This window comes from Sceloporus occidentalis, unplaced genomic scaffold, assembly GCF_023333645.1.
Source record: "Sceloporus occidentalis isolate IW3139 unplaced genomic scaffold, rSceOcc1.0.p SCAF_2, whole genome shotgun sequence".
NCBI lineage: Eukaryota > Metazoa > Chordata > Lepidosauria > Squamata > Phrynosomatidae > Sceloporus > Sceloporus occidentalis.
In genome coordinates, this window is record NW_028316982.1 from 191,736,841 (window position 1) to 191,752,398 (window position 15,558).

The 15,558-nt window shown below is 36.8% G+C and overlaps 1 protein-coding gene across 8 annotated transcripts in view; it reads right to left on the reverse strand.

The window, feature by feature from the left end:
• LOC149319486 (dystrophin-like) overlaps positions 1 to 15,558 on the reverse strand; it is a 1,434,671-nt gene that overhangs the window by 1,062,017 nt on the left and 357,096 nt on the right. For all 8 annotated transcript variants that reach the window (XM_089511816.1, XM_089511819.1, XM_089511811.1 and 5 more), the window contains exon 2: positions 12,976 to 13,037. In XM_089511816.1, the coding sequence (XP_089367942.1) occupies positions 12,976 to 13,037 (62 nt within the window). The remainder of the gene's footprint in view (positions 1 to 12,975; positions 13,038 to 15,558) is intronic.

Here is a 15,558-nt window from a genome sequence, read left to right on the forward strand (position 1 = left end):
TCTGGAGAGCGCCAGAGTGTCAAGAACTGCTCCATAGATCAATGAATGAGTCTTCTGTATTTCAAACAAGAACTTTATGGTCTTAGCAGGAAGACATTTGTAGACAGAACTGCCATTACCTACAAACATCGGCATAAGAATAACTGTGACTTTAGGGGATTCATCTCAATTAGAGGAGCCACAATAGGTTCTGTAAGACTAGGGAAATTTCTCAGGGGCAGTGAAGCCTCTAGTTTCCTTGGAGAACCTGTTTGTATTACCAAAATAAAACTGTGATGTTTTTGTTCAGATATAATAATTTAAAAATTTTAAGGGAGGCAAACGTTTGATATCCTAAAGGTAAAGCCATAAATAATAGAAATAAATATTTAACCTAAGTAGATTAGACTGAAGGAAGAGCAGGGAAGAATATTGATATAACAGGGGAGAAGAAGTGAGGCTCCAATATCAGTGAGGTGGTGAGTCCAATTAAGGTTTTAAGGAGCTTTAATTGGCTGAACCTTCTCCACCAAATGTTCAGTATCTTGGGTCAGTCCTTTAAAGTAAAATTAAAACTTGGATTCACCCCCCCCCCCAAAACTACCATAGGAGCCACCCATCTGTCATGCTTTTAGATTGAAAGCCTGAGGGCAGGGAACCGTCTATTATCCCCTCTGTTGTAAACCGCTTGGATTCCCAGTGATTGGGCGGTATATAAATAAATCCTATTATTATTATTATTATTATTATTATTATTATTATTATTATTATTATGCTCAGGGCATAAGTAAGACACCAAAATTTCTATTCCTGATTAATGATCTAGTTCACAGGTTTATCACCATTTCAATTGAAATATTATCATTATTATTGCCATTGTTGTTGTTTTATATCCCCCTTTCCTCCTGGTAATGAGACTCAAGGTAGCATATTTATAAGTAAACATATAAATTAAAGGATTGTTATTAATTGTTTGCATCATACCCATACCCTTTTCTATATTTATACTGCGGCCCTGAGCAGATGAATTAGGATAGCATGGGTCAAACCCATGCTAGTCTGGTTGGAGTTCCAATCTGAATCAATCCCTAGGCTGGCACAGGGACAGGTGGGTATTTACACACCTACCTGTTTTCATGATGTGGACCTGCTACCGCCACACATCCCTAATCTTGCTCAGTCATTGTCACTAGTGAGAAGCCTCCTGTCACCACATCTAATGGGGAAATGTGGCATCTGGCCATGTGATTGCAGGAAGACACCCTGTTTCCATTTCAGGTGCAGCAATGGCACATTTCTCACTAGCAGCAACAGCTGAGTAACACAAAGGGTGTGCAGGGTTGTTATGCTGGGGTTTACCAGGGTGTTTCCACCAAACTCCACAGCAAACAGCAGGCCATTGAAACCTCTTTGGCCTAGGATTGGGATGGTTCCATCAGGTCTGCTTGGTCCAGGCCCATCCTGGCCCAGGGCTAAAGGCCTGCATGTTCCAAACAGGACTACACAAGGCTGGCGGAACACTAGCATTTTGGCTCATGTGGGCAGTCCTTATTCCCCATCACTTAACCTACTGATTAGTTATTTGTTCTGTAGATAAGTATGGAGAAACAGCAGTCTTTTGCTGATACAAGCTTTTGTCAACTGGGTCAAACACTGACATCAGAAGGAAAATAACAGGTCATCAGACTAAGCCAGGCACACTTAGTCATGTCTTAAATTTTCACACTGATTTCAAGGACAGTCAAGTCTGATTAGTTTAGTGTGTATTGAAGCCAACATTAGTGGGAAAAGATCCTTCTAAAAGCAGATACAGGGAATATTGTGAAAGTGATGCTTCTTCTCTTCCAAATTTTCAAGATCAAAAGAAGATCACAAAGAAGAGAATGGAAGAAATTTGACAAATTCAAATAAAGATCAATGGGGGTTCTTTGCTTGCCATCAATTGACCTAGGTTCTAGGTCAAATAAGGCATAACAAAGGTGTTTATCACACTATACTCTTATAGTGCTACTATTCCACTTTGACTGCTCTAGCTGCCTCCTGTTGCATTCTGGGGTTTGCAGTTTTAAGGAGGGGTATTTAGAATTCTCAGGCAGAGAACTTCTCTGCCTGAGAATTCTAAATACCCCTCCTTAAAACTGTAAATCCCAGAATGCAACAGGAGGCAGCTAGAGCAGTCAAAGTGGAATAGTAGCACTATAAGAGTATAGTGTGATAAACATCAAAAACTGCTGGTCTCCCAGTCTGCTCTCTTACTTCAACTTAGTGCCCTCTTCAATAGGTTACAAGTAGTGAAGAATAAATCTATTAATCTGATTCCTAGTACATTTTAAAAACATATTTCTTTCCTATTTATGAAGAAATTTCTTTAACTTTTCATCCAAGCCAAACTGAACAAAATTACCTATAAACTGCACCAGACAAATTGTAGAGATACAGTTGTTCCTAGCACAGAGAATTCTATGTCGTACCAGTCTGTTATTTTACTCTTAAAGGTGAGATATCTCTCCAAAAAGAACAATGTGATGACCCTAATGCAACATTGCCAACTTCATTAAGTATTATAGCCATGCAGACCCAGACTTCTAAGCACTTAAGTACTCAAAGCCCTGTGCCTAGGTGGGTGAAATCTAATTCATTTCATAGTCCCCTTCTTGAGAATTAAAGGGTTAGAGACAGAGCTGAAGAGTCTAATCTACATTTCAACTAAAATGAAGTGACCAACAAGTTTTCACTAGAGAGAAATATACACCACTTTTAAACATTAATTTTTATTATTTTCTTCCTTGAACTAATAAAATAAAGATGACAATAAGCATAGACATATTCAATGGTCCACATTATTCTTTGTCATTGGAAACTTAAATATGCACAGCTCATCTATAAACTAAAGAAAAAATAATAATCAGAAGGAGTTTAATTGCTAAAAGGCTAATTCTCCAACAGATGAACACAGGGAAAGAGCTAAAAATAGCTCACTTGTATAAAGACACAAGTGAACTAGCAATGCAAAAGAAAATGTAATATTGGTGCTGAATGATAAAGCCACACATTTATTTATTTTCACAAAGAATATGCCAATTACATTATGAGGCTATTTGATGCTGCGTGTAGAAATACTTGGACAAATATATTAACAATTATGTATTAACTTCATAGCTCATTTCATCACATACATGTAGACTTTCATTTTTACAGAAGCAGAGGTCAAAGCTACCCATGTATTTCTTGAATACCATCAGGCAGTATGATTCCATAGGGACTTCAATGAGCTCTCAAAGTGATTTTGTAGATTACTAAAATAGCATCCAGAATAATTTTCACATTCATAGATTTTCATTCCTAAGTAAAACACTGTGTAATTATCTAACCGAAAATATCCCAATCCTGTCCATTTTTGCTTTGTCATCCTAAGTATTGCAATGTGTATAGATTCTATTCCATTCCACACTCATATATTATGTGTTGTGGAGCTTGCTACTTTCCTTTTGCCTCTGAACACATCAAAAGCTGAAGATCATTTTAGCTTGAGTCCAGTTGTGTCATTAGCCACAGAACTATTGAAATTGTCACCTCCTCTACCCCAGTAGTTTGTTGTGTGCCATCCAATCTGGGAGTATGATCTTTTAACCCTATATCTTGTTTTATACTTATCTGAAAAGTCATATATCTCCATGAGAACATGAAAATGTTGGGCAAAAATTTAAGGATAGACATAGGTAAAACAGAAATTTAATATGTCAGCCACTGTGGTCCCCAAAGATTAATGTAACCTGTAGTCAAGTGACCAAATGTCTAGATATGTTAGTCAATAGGATGCTATGCATTCCTGATCACTCATCCCCCTATATATGTATAGATGATTAGGTAGTCAGAGTGAGAAAAATTAGCCAATTAGAAAAACAACAACAGTAATTGTATACTTGAGCAAGTCTTGAAATCCAGGGCCATATCAGTCTTTTCCACATTAAGTTTCCCTAATCTCATGTTAAGACTACTTTCTGCTATATTATTATAATACAACTATATCCCCAAAGTATATTTTTGTTGTTGTTGTTGTTTGTGTCTGCATGCAGTTCAATTTGTATTTTAAATTGAGCTTCAACCCATCTGGAAGAAACATATCAGGAGATAAACTGACTATTTTTAAAATGATTTATCTTGGGTTTTGTAAGATGGCTAGGCTTAGCAACAATGAGTTCTAATCACAGTGACAATGATATCTTCTGCCAGCAACAATCATGCAAATATGGTGATGTTTACAAATTGGCAAACCAGACATATGCACCACCAAAACCAATATCATAGTGCTATAGTAAGCTCATTTCTTTTCTTCCTCCAAGATACTTATAAATCACTGTAGGTTTGAAAGAAAAACATATATTCAATATAATGGGGGGGGGGGGGGACATGTTATATTCAAAACCAGGAGGGGAATCTGTAAAGGTATTTGTGAAATGGATCAAAGAGTATGTGTAGAAAAAAGGAGAAAGCCATATAATGACTTTTAAAATATTATCTTCACTCTGAATATCACCCAATCTCCCTACACGCTCTTTCCATTTCCTACCATTCCTATAAATGAAAATTCAATTAAAAAAAAAACCTGAAGGGAAGTCCATCTTAATTTAGGATTTGGACTCTATAATGTTTGGATTATAACACAGAACTCCATAGGATTTGGATTTTAACATTCTCTTATATTTCCCTTTCCCCTTCCTCGCCTCCTCTGACATGATTATAAAGAGCAAATTATGAGCATTTCATTTGACAGCAAGAAGCAAATTATAACTATTTGCTTTTATGTGAACACAAGCCACAGTATCTCATAGAATCATAGAATCATAGAGTTGGAAGAGATCGCACGGGCCATCCAGTCCAACCCCCTGCCATGCAGGAACTTTCAATCAAAGCATCCCCAACAGATGGCCATCTAACCTCTGCTTAAAGACCTCCAAGGAAGGAGACTCCACTACACTCCAAGGGAACATCTTCCACTGTCGAACAGCTCTTACTGTCAGGAAGTTCCTCCTAATGTTGAGGTGGAATCTCTTTTCCTGGAGCTTGCATCCATTGTTCTGGGCCCTGTTCTCTGGAGCAGCAGAAAACAAACTTGCTCCCTCCTCAATATGACATCCCTTCAAATATTTAAACAGGGCTATCATATCACCTCTTAACCTTCTCTTCTCCAGGTTAAACATCCCTAGCTCCCTGAGTCGTTCCTCATAGGACATGGTTTCCAGACCTTTCACCATTTTAGTCGCCCTCCTTTGTACACGCTCCAGTTTCTCAACATCCTTTTTAAATTGTGGTGCCCAGAACTGGACACAATATTCCAGGTGGGGCCTGACCAAAGCAGAATACAGTGGCACTATTACTTCTCTTGATCTAGACACTATACTTTTATTGATGCAGCCTAAAATTGCATTGGCCTTTTTAGCTGCCGCATCGCACTGTTGACTCATCTTCAACTTGTGGTCTACTTGGACTCCTAGATCCCTTTCACATGTAGTCTCATTCAGCCAGGGGTCCCCCATCCTATATCTGTGCATTTTATTTTTCTGCCCTAAGTGGAGTACCTTACATTTCTCCGTGTTGAATTTCATTTTGTTAGCTTTGGCCCAGCTTTCTAGTTTATTCAGGATCATTTTGAATGTTGATCCTGTCCTCTGGGGTATTAGCTATTCCTCCTAATTTGGTGTAATCTGTCTGCCTGTCTGTCTGTCTGTCTGTCTGTCTGGCAAAAATGTATTTCCATTTGGTAAAACATGGAAATTCTTGAGAGTCCCCACCCCCCGCACATAAAGCAATTAAAAAAATGAAGACTGATAAAATATCAATAAATATACCAAATAAACAGAAAGAACTGAGCAATGTTAAAATTAAAGCTAGAAGATTGTGGCCTGTGCCTGGGATCCTAAGGTGGGATTGCCAGTTGTGCTTCTCAAACATCATTGAAGCATTTCGCTCTTCTCCCATTGACGAATCATTTGTGGAGAAGCCCTTTTTGTAATAACGGAAGATCCTGTTATTACAAAAATGACTTCTCCCTGAATGATTTGTCATGCTTCAGTGATGCTTCAGAAGCACAACTGGCAATCCCACCTCTGCACTTTTGAAGTGTTGGGGCCATGTTTCCAGCACGGTAAGTGGCTCATGTGATAAAGTCCATAGTATAGTCAGTTTGAAAATCATGATGCATAAGTGTCATCAGTGTGTGTGTGTGTGTGTGTGTGTGTGTGATGCTCAAAGTATGGTCTAGGAAAGAAGACGGTATGTTTTTCTGGTATCAAAGAGAAGAAGGAGCTTAATCCCCCCTTTCTCTGTATTATGAAGGAAAAATATTTGAAATTATTTTGGTAAATGGTCAACAATACATTTTTAAAATTTGAGAAACTCTGGCGTGTTACAAACCGCCCGTTTGGGGCAGCCTGTAAGTGGCCCTTTCCCCGCTGTATCGGGGCCTCAGCTGCCACAACGGCAGCCTCTGAGGCCCTGATCCGCTGCATTCCAGGCCGCAGGAAAGCAGCAAAAGGCTGCTTCCCCGCGGCCTGGAAAGGGGTGTCCTTGGGGCTTCATGCCCCAAGGACACCCGATGGCGGCGGGGAGGAGGAGAAAGGGGCCGCTCGGCCCCTTTCTCCCTTGCTTCCCTGGCGCAGCCATCTAAAGGCTGCACCAGGGACACAATCGGAGCTCCTTCTCGCACGTGGAAAGGGCACTCTAGGCGCCCTCGCACGGTGTGACAACGTCATGTCCACGCTGCCTCGTTTGAAGGCGGCGTGTTCGTGATGTTGTAATGGCAGCCCCAATGTGGAATGGGCGCTGTCATTTTGTACGGACTGGGTCCGTACTAGGATTAGGGGCATCAAGAAGTGACGCCCCTTTCTAACCCTAGTATGGACCCAGTCTGTACTATTAGGCCCGTTTGTAACGGGCCTACAATAGAAGATTTCTGGATGGATGAGAATCTTTGCGGTTGATGACTTATTCTGCATAAAATTCACATGAATATGCTGTTTTCTGTGCAAATAACCTCATTGAAATGTTATGCAGATAAATCCTGAATTGTGAATAGTCTTTGAAAACTATGTAGTTTTCACAGACTTTCTTATAGTGGAAATAAAATTGCAGAAATAAGTCAATCTTACCTAAGATAAGAAACGTAGTAAAGACTTACAACTCTCTCTCTCTCTGTCTCTGTCTGTCTCTCTCTCTCTCTCTGTGTGTGTGTGTGTGTGTACATATATGTGTATACACACATCCATGCACAGACCTATACACATACAATATTGAGGTCCTTCTCACAGATATCAGGAAAATAGACAATTTTCCCCCCTCTGGAACATCCTTTGGCTATCAATGGAGTTGTAGTTCTCTTCCTCCCACACCAGAACACACACACATACATATTCTATCATTCATTATATCTGTCAAAGGGTTTGGCTTTTCAACCAGTTCATGTTTAACCAAAATACTTTTCTGCATAAGGGTTTCAAACTCATATTTCATCCCTAAATTTAAAATTTCGAATATTTAACACTATGCTTGTTAGTAATTATTCAGTGGAACTAAATAAGAAGGCACATCTAATGTGACTGTAAAGAGCATTAGTCACAATATATAATACAATTTAGAAAATCTCCTTATAAAATTTTCTTTGCAAGCAAATCTTTGTCCTTAGTATTATATCTATATTTTATACTTTCTATTCAGTGCAGACAAATACTGATGCACTAATGCCCTGGCTGAAAATAAATCAAAATTGTTTAAAGAGCAATGTTATCCCAATTGCATTTTTGAGATTTATATTTGTGTGACTGCACACATGTTAATTGTGTGAGCACCTTGAAAGGTCACTAATGTTTAATATGTTATCATTATCTTATGAATTTACCAGTGCTTGGAAGCATTTCATTATAAGCAATAAGTATGTAAGTCACTGGATGAGAATTAGACTAGAACAATGGGATGTTCTGGCCATTTCAAGCAGTATCACTGGCTACCAGCAGCACTTTCTACAACATCACATGTGCATGCATATGTACAGAGATACAGATACAAAAATTCATTGTAATTAAGAATGACCAGCTGTTGCAAAAATAAATATGTTTCTTTAAAGAATGTAAATTAAAAATCGCAAAGAATGACTTCAGGTCAGTCTGTAAGTTAATACTTTAGAGACACCTGTGACAAGTAGTAGAGCTGTATTCTAAAAGAGAGGTATGCATAGATTCTACAGTGTCAAGCAAAAAGATAAGATCTAAAGTTCTGATTGGAGAAGTAATGTCCTGCTTGGGTGTTAAGAGAAAATAAAAGGGATAAGTCAGAGCCACAAATGAGGCTGCTGAGGAGGTCTCCACAATGGGAAGGGAGAGATACATGTAGCTTTCTTGAGACAAGATCCTGATAAGCCCCCACATACCACCCTAAAATGCTGATTCTGGTAAGGCTAGGACAAAAAGGATGTTGACAAGTTGGAGCGTGTCCAGACGAGGGTGACCAAAATGGTGAAGGGTCTGGAAACCATGTCTTATGAGGAGAGACTTAGGGAGCTGGGTATGTTTAGCCTGGAGAAGAGAAGGTTAAGAGATGATATGACAGCTCTGATTAAGTACTTGAAGGGCTGTGATATGGAGGATGGAGCAAGCTTGTTTTCTGCTGCTCCAGAGAATAGAATTGAATCCAGCAATGGATGCAAACTACAGAAAAAGAGATTTCACCTCAGCATTAGGAAGAAGCCTGAGAGTAAGAGCTGTTCAAGAGTAGAACATCCTCCCTCAGAGTGTAGTGAGCTCTCTTTTGGATATCTTTAAACAGAGCCTGGATGGCTATCTGATAGGGGATGCTTTGATTGTGTGTTCCTGCATGGCAGGGGGTTGGACTAGATGGCCCTTGTGGTCTCTTCCATCTCTGTGATTGTATATATGCTTACATGTGATTAATGCATTAAACCTTGATTAACAAGTGCTTTAAGTTTAACCGCTGAGTGCCTGTGGTACACAGCTGCCTGCCAGAGTTGTAAAATTCATGAAACAGATGAGATTGTCATGGATTACAGGTTAAGTGTAAAATATCTAAAGTATGATAAAGGACAAGAATGTGAATATGTAAAATCCTTTAGGAATTGTCTGTATAATGACTTAGCAGACACAATAGAAAATTATGTGATTAGGGAAAACTCAGTTATGATGATACAATTACAAAGTTACCTGTCAACTGGCTTAGAAGTACAGGTACAGGTAAAGTCACCCCTCCATAGCCATTGATTTTTTATTCACAGATTTGACCATCCACAGCTTTAAAAATATTTCAAAAATATGTAAACCTTGATTTTGCTAGTTTATATAAGGGATACCATTTTACTACCCCATTGTATATAATGGGACTTAAGCATCCATGGATTTTGGTATCCAGAAGCAATCCTGGAACCAAACCCCAATGGATACCAAGGGCCCACCTGCTTAAGAGATGAATAGAGAGATGAAGTCCCTAGGAATACCCTGATAAATATGATGTGATGGTTATATGACTTAATATAAGAAGCCTTAAATACAACATAATGGAATAATGCCTAACATGTAATGTTATGGAATATAACTAAGCTGCCATGCTATGTCAGTGATTCTCCTTGAAAGGAAGGTATATGTATGTACATATCAATTAAATCTAATAATAAAAAGCCCAAAAGAGTCTGTTCATTCTCATATAAATATCATGTAACTTTAAGTGGAGTGTGACACTAACCTGATCTGTCTGATTTAATCATTCTTGTAAAATGAGTGATCAAAAGTCTAAGAGGTAGGGGTGGGGGACCACATCTGTTTTATTATGTGCTCTTTCACCCCTCTCATCCTGAAACAGTAGGGAAAAGGTACAAATATCACTCCCCAAATGAGAGGATATGATGAATTTGTATTTCTGGACATCCCAAATGGTAGCTGCTGCAGTGGTCTTCTGAGGTCTTAGAAAGCCAAAATGGCCTTATGATCTTGAATAGATAAACAAGGCCCAGAACATCATCAGTTGTGCAGTACCTGATGTTTAAGATCTGAACTTTACATGTGAAAAACATATAGAATTTGCAAAAATGTGCTCTGAAACCCAATCAGACTTGTCCAAAATGATATTGTGATTCTCATCACATGCCTACCATGTCCCCACTTGTAGAATGATTAGTGCCCCACTTGTATAACCTTCTTTCCAGGAAGGCTAGATTGGTTTCCTCATTATTTTTCAGCCACATGATTGGTGGCAAACACTATACTGTTTTATTCAGCTTTTATTGGTTAATTATTATGTCTGATTGGTCCAAAATTAATCACTGATTTATTTATTTATTTATTTTAGTTTTCTGCATCATAGTAAATAGGTAATTAGATAAAACATGTCTGACATGAGCAACATATTATCAATCTCCTGTGGCCATTATAACCTCTAAGAAGCTCATGTTTCTGGGATATCTCTACTGATCCTCAGCCAGTATTAGTCTGATGACAGTAATATCGCTATCGCCAGTGAGGCAGTGTCAAGATGGGACTACATGTTCCACCACCATCTCATATCTTGTTATGCCTTTCAAAATGGTATTAGGACAATTGAAAGTTGGCACTAAACCAAGGTAATATGAATGAGCCCCCTTCACTAAGCTGAGCAACAGACATTATAGTCATTTTCTGTTGTGCTGAGAAACTAAAATTTATTTTGGAATGTATTGTTTGCCTTTTCACTATCCAGGACCTAAGAGCCTGGGGTGCCAGGGATTTTGCTCATCCTCTCTCCTCAGCCCTGAATGGCACTAAGAAAGGATGGTCTGCATATGGAGGAAGGCTGATTAAGTTTTCATCTATGCAACACCCATAGTTAGTGTTTCATGTCAGTTTTTAACAGTGATGATACTCTGATTCTTTATTACTTGACATACTGCACATCTCCACAGTTGTGACAATATGAATGTCTGTTTTTGAACGAATGAATGAATGAATGAATGAATGAAAGAACATTATTTCTTTGAGTACCATTTTTTTTTTGATTGCACATCAGATGCCACGAGAAATTTTATCTAGCTACACAGTATGAAATGGCACACTATGTATATGCATTAGCTGGAAAATCAAAGCTGCAACTGTGTTCAATTACAGATTCACAAACTAACAAAGTCAACTATATTACTAAAGCTGAGTTTTCTGAAAGCCAGTTATTCATTTTTATGGCATGAATAACATTATTATTTATGCATTTATTAGGTTTTGTTCTTTATGCAGGAAATCTTCTGATGGGTTGGAAAACTAATATAAATTTGGAGAATTAGACATCCTGGTAGACTGAAGCCGAGTTAACAGAAAATTAAAGTGTTCACATTCAGTTTATTTGTCTATTTGTCTATTTCTCTAAGTCTATTCACTTTTTTTATACACACTAATTCATTCCAATGCCCATATAATTCCAAAGGCTGTATCTTTACCCTAAGCACTGTATTGCCTTATGCCCATGGTAACTTCCACATAAATCACCAAAATTTATTGAACATTTATGTATAGCTCTATATACTGCCAAGATGATCTATATAATGGTCAACAGTGGCTGTAACAAAAGGAACAGCCATATAAGAAGCCTTATATAATAGTACACAATTTAAAAATGTAGATACAAAATATATCTGGCCAGTGTGCTGCCAGCACCAACCATCAAACAGAGACTTCATATTAACTTATATATTTGCTAAGTTACAATAGGAAAGTGAGGTATATCTAGCCAGAATGATGTCATGATAGACTCCATCAATCAAATGGAAGTTTCATATTAGCTTAGCTACTTGGTACATTTGGACTGTAAAGTCATTAGGAGCTGAGCCCAATGTCTTACAATGAAAAACACAGCCTAGAGATAGATCTAAATGAAATTAGGCTTCATTTTTTATAAAATCATCAGCCTTCAGCAAAAACCCAGTGCATTATTCAGATGGCTTTTAAAAGCCCCCCTTCATCCATGGTGTGAACTCTGTAAAATAACAATTTTAATAAAATATGGAGCTCAAGAAATGTTTAAAATATGAGTGATTGATTTCACATATTATTTTGCAAAACTTGAATCTAGCAAATGCTCGGCTCAACCCAAATTAACATTACACAGAGTGTTTTCAATGCTGCTGGTACAGAAATGTCACTGTGAACTCAGTAGTTAAGGCCTTGTTTTCTCTAGGGATAAAACAAAAAGTTTCTTACAGTCTATACATAGTTTTCTTTTTCTCTGAACGATTCAGTGTCCTTTAATTGTTTTTATTTGACTCTTCGATAACAAACTATATTTGTTCCAATATCAGCATGACATAATATTTTACCACTTGTTAATTAAAGAGAGGTCCTCATCTCACTAAGAAACTTTTTTGAATCCATGTTAGCCATTGGATTCAGTTCTGCTATCAAGGCCATTCATTTAAGATAGTCATACATAATCTTCTACAAAGTTACTCTGAGCACTTGTTCATGAAACTCTTCATGCATTATCATGAATTCTTATAAATCTATTATATTATATATCAGGAAAGAAATGAGAAAAATACAGATAAAAACTGCTTACTTCCATCAAATCCCATTACTAATACATTTTTAGTGGAAGACTATCAAAAGCGATGCCAATGTAACTTCAGTCCCTAAACCTGGTGTAAAATTTATCAGAACTCAAAAATCCATCTTAATCTAGCAATGCCTGCTAATGAATAGCAATAACACGATTTCCTTACCCTAGAATACTGTATTAGAAATTGGCCAATACATCTGTAAAATTTCTCAGAAGTGTTGACAGTTTCCATTTATCTTTCAAATAAACGCTTTAAGTGAAGAAGCCAAATATCCTAACTCACTCCAATTGCAGCCACACTGAGTACAAGCATTGTATTGTCATTAAAAACCTTTACACACACCAAGCACTCTTGCACATTTATAATTATAATGTATAATCAAACATTTCATTTTAATGTTGAATAAAGTACTTTCTTACCTTAGCAAACTGTGCATTTACCCATTTTGTGAATGTTTTCTTTTGAACATCTTCTCTTTCATCTATAAGACACAAAGTAAAGTTGTTAAATTAATATTATTTGATTAGAGTTAAATCTGTACTTGGTTGTTATCATTTTGAACAACACAGCAAAAATATGCATTACACCATCAGTAACTTCCTAGTAAGCAATGTGCTACTTTTTATTATTTTACCTTTTCCTATAAACTTATTTGCCATTTAAAACAGCAAAAATGGTTTAGAATACCTCCACACAACACTCAAAAGTTCTCAGAACAAGCAACTGTCACTCATTAAATGATAATGTAACCAACTGTTATGTTACTTTGTAAAAGAAATGACATTATGTTCTCGTTGCCTCACAGAAATAATGTATCTGATCTCTGGGGTTCTTTCACACAATACAGTTACAGCACTTTTTTCACACAATACATTTACAGCACTTTGACAGTATTTTCACCAATATGGCTCCATGGCATGCAATCTTTGGATTTACAATTTCACTTTTATTAAGAATTCACTGCCAGAGATCTCTAAGACTTTACTAAACTACAAATCCCAGGGTTGTACAGGGTGTATGGCAATGTACAGGGTTAATGGCAATGAAAATGCTATCAAAGTGCTATCACTGTGTTGCGTTAAAGAAATCTTTGTTACACCCATCCCTGTGACATTTTTGTGTGATCTACTCAAGGCTCAGTATCTATTAATATTAGGAACTGAAAGAATATTTTTTAAAAAATAAAAATAAAATGATCAAATATGTGTTTTTCAAGGCTTGGTAAAATCGGATGAGGAGAATGCAGGACTGATTAGAGCCTTTGCAGGTCAGAAATTATTCTGCATAATACCACCACACGGGGATATTTTGTGTGTGTGTGTGTGTCTGTGTGACTTTTGGTGCATTACAAAAAATGCTGATGTTTTTGTAACAAAAACACCAGACAGAATTCTGCACATAATAAATTACACATTGTGTATAGTCTTTGTGAACTGCATAGTTTTTTGAAGAGTTTATCACATCAGGAAGAAAATTACGCATTGCTTCCTCTGAGAAAGAAATTAGTCAAAAACTGCATATTTAAATATACTGTATACTTTATGTGCTTGCATAAAACAGAGAAAATCTTTTGGCAGCATTATTGTATTGTTTTAACTTTTACTTGGTTTTTTAAAAAACTTTTTAGTTAATTTTATACGTGCTTTTAGGGGTGATCAATTTTTTATCATTGTATGTATTTGGACATTCTAACATTTAGATATTATATTATATATTTTGTACTTTGCTATTGATATGGTCAGCTGACTAATTAATAAAATTTGTTATTTAAACAGAATATTACATATCATGGACAGTCTTTTTCAAATATAATATTTAATGTGAAAATTAAATAATGTTTTAGTGTAAAAGTAGGATTTGTTATTTAAATTGTTGAATCAATAAATTATGCTCTTTGTCCCTAGCAGCACTTAAACTGGTATACAACAAAAGGACATTAGTCATTAAACTACCACTATAGAATTAAATTATATAAATTGTTAGCTTAAGTGACATTCCACCCCAAAGACTGCAATTCAGCTTCACTTTTATTATCCCTTTATCTAATTTAAAGTTTTATTAGGTCCTAGTCCATGTTCCTGTGCAATGTATGGCTTCCAATTTCAGTAGGTTTTATCCATTTTTCATCAATCCAGGGTACTAAAATATTTATTCAATGACTTCAAATTTAGGCTTCTGATATTCAATACAATATTTTAAAACTGGCTAAAATCAAGGCAGGTTATGAGCTAAATATTACACCAGAAAATAGCATTTCCCCCCATCTCATTTCACATAGAATTTCTCTATGAAGAGTTCTCATCATGTTAATGGAGGTAATCATAGAAGGAAGGGGTGATTCCAAGAGTTAATCAAGGGATGTAACATAATGGATGCACAAGTGGTCAAGATAAAGTTTCTTAGTAATGTGCAATCAAGCCCCAGTATATCAAAATTAAGAATGAGTGGTGTTACCAGAGATCATTTACAGATATGTAATATTTTGCATTTGCAACTTTCCTACTGCATTGTAGAATATTTTCCATAAGACCTGAAAGTACCCTGTGCATACCTCTTAAACAAATTGTTTTAAAAGGTGAGGAGAGGGCATCTTAAAAAAACAACCAGCAGACCAAAAACATTGCAGGACACTGAGAATAAAGAAAGGTAATGCTGAAACTTGCTATTAAGAATTTTGTTACCTAACTTTGACCTTGTTCCTTTCATCCTATAAAGTCAAGCCCAGGGAAAAGATTATCAATGCCACTCTCATTAAGATATTTAAAATACCAGGGACATGCTGTTATCATATGTATTCTTATTCACTCCTTTTCCCTTGCATTCTTTGGAGTAAATTCTCTTGTCTGTTCCTTATCTTTGCATTGCTAGCCATAGTTAAAGATAGCAAGAACACCCATTTGAGATAGATGTTGAAACTAGGGGGCAAAACAGACAGCCCCGAAGGAGCAGCTTGAAGCCACCCTCACAAAGTCAGATTGGGGCTATGGCAACCACATGCCGCA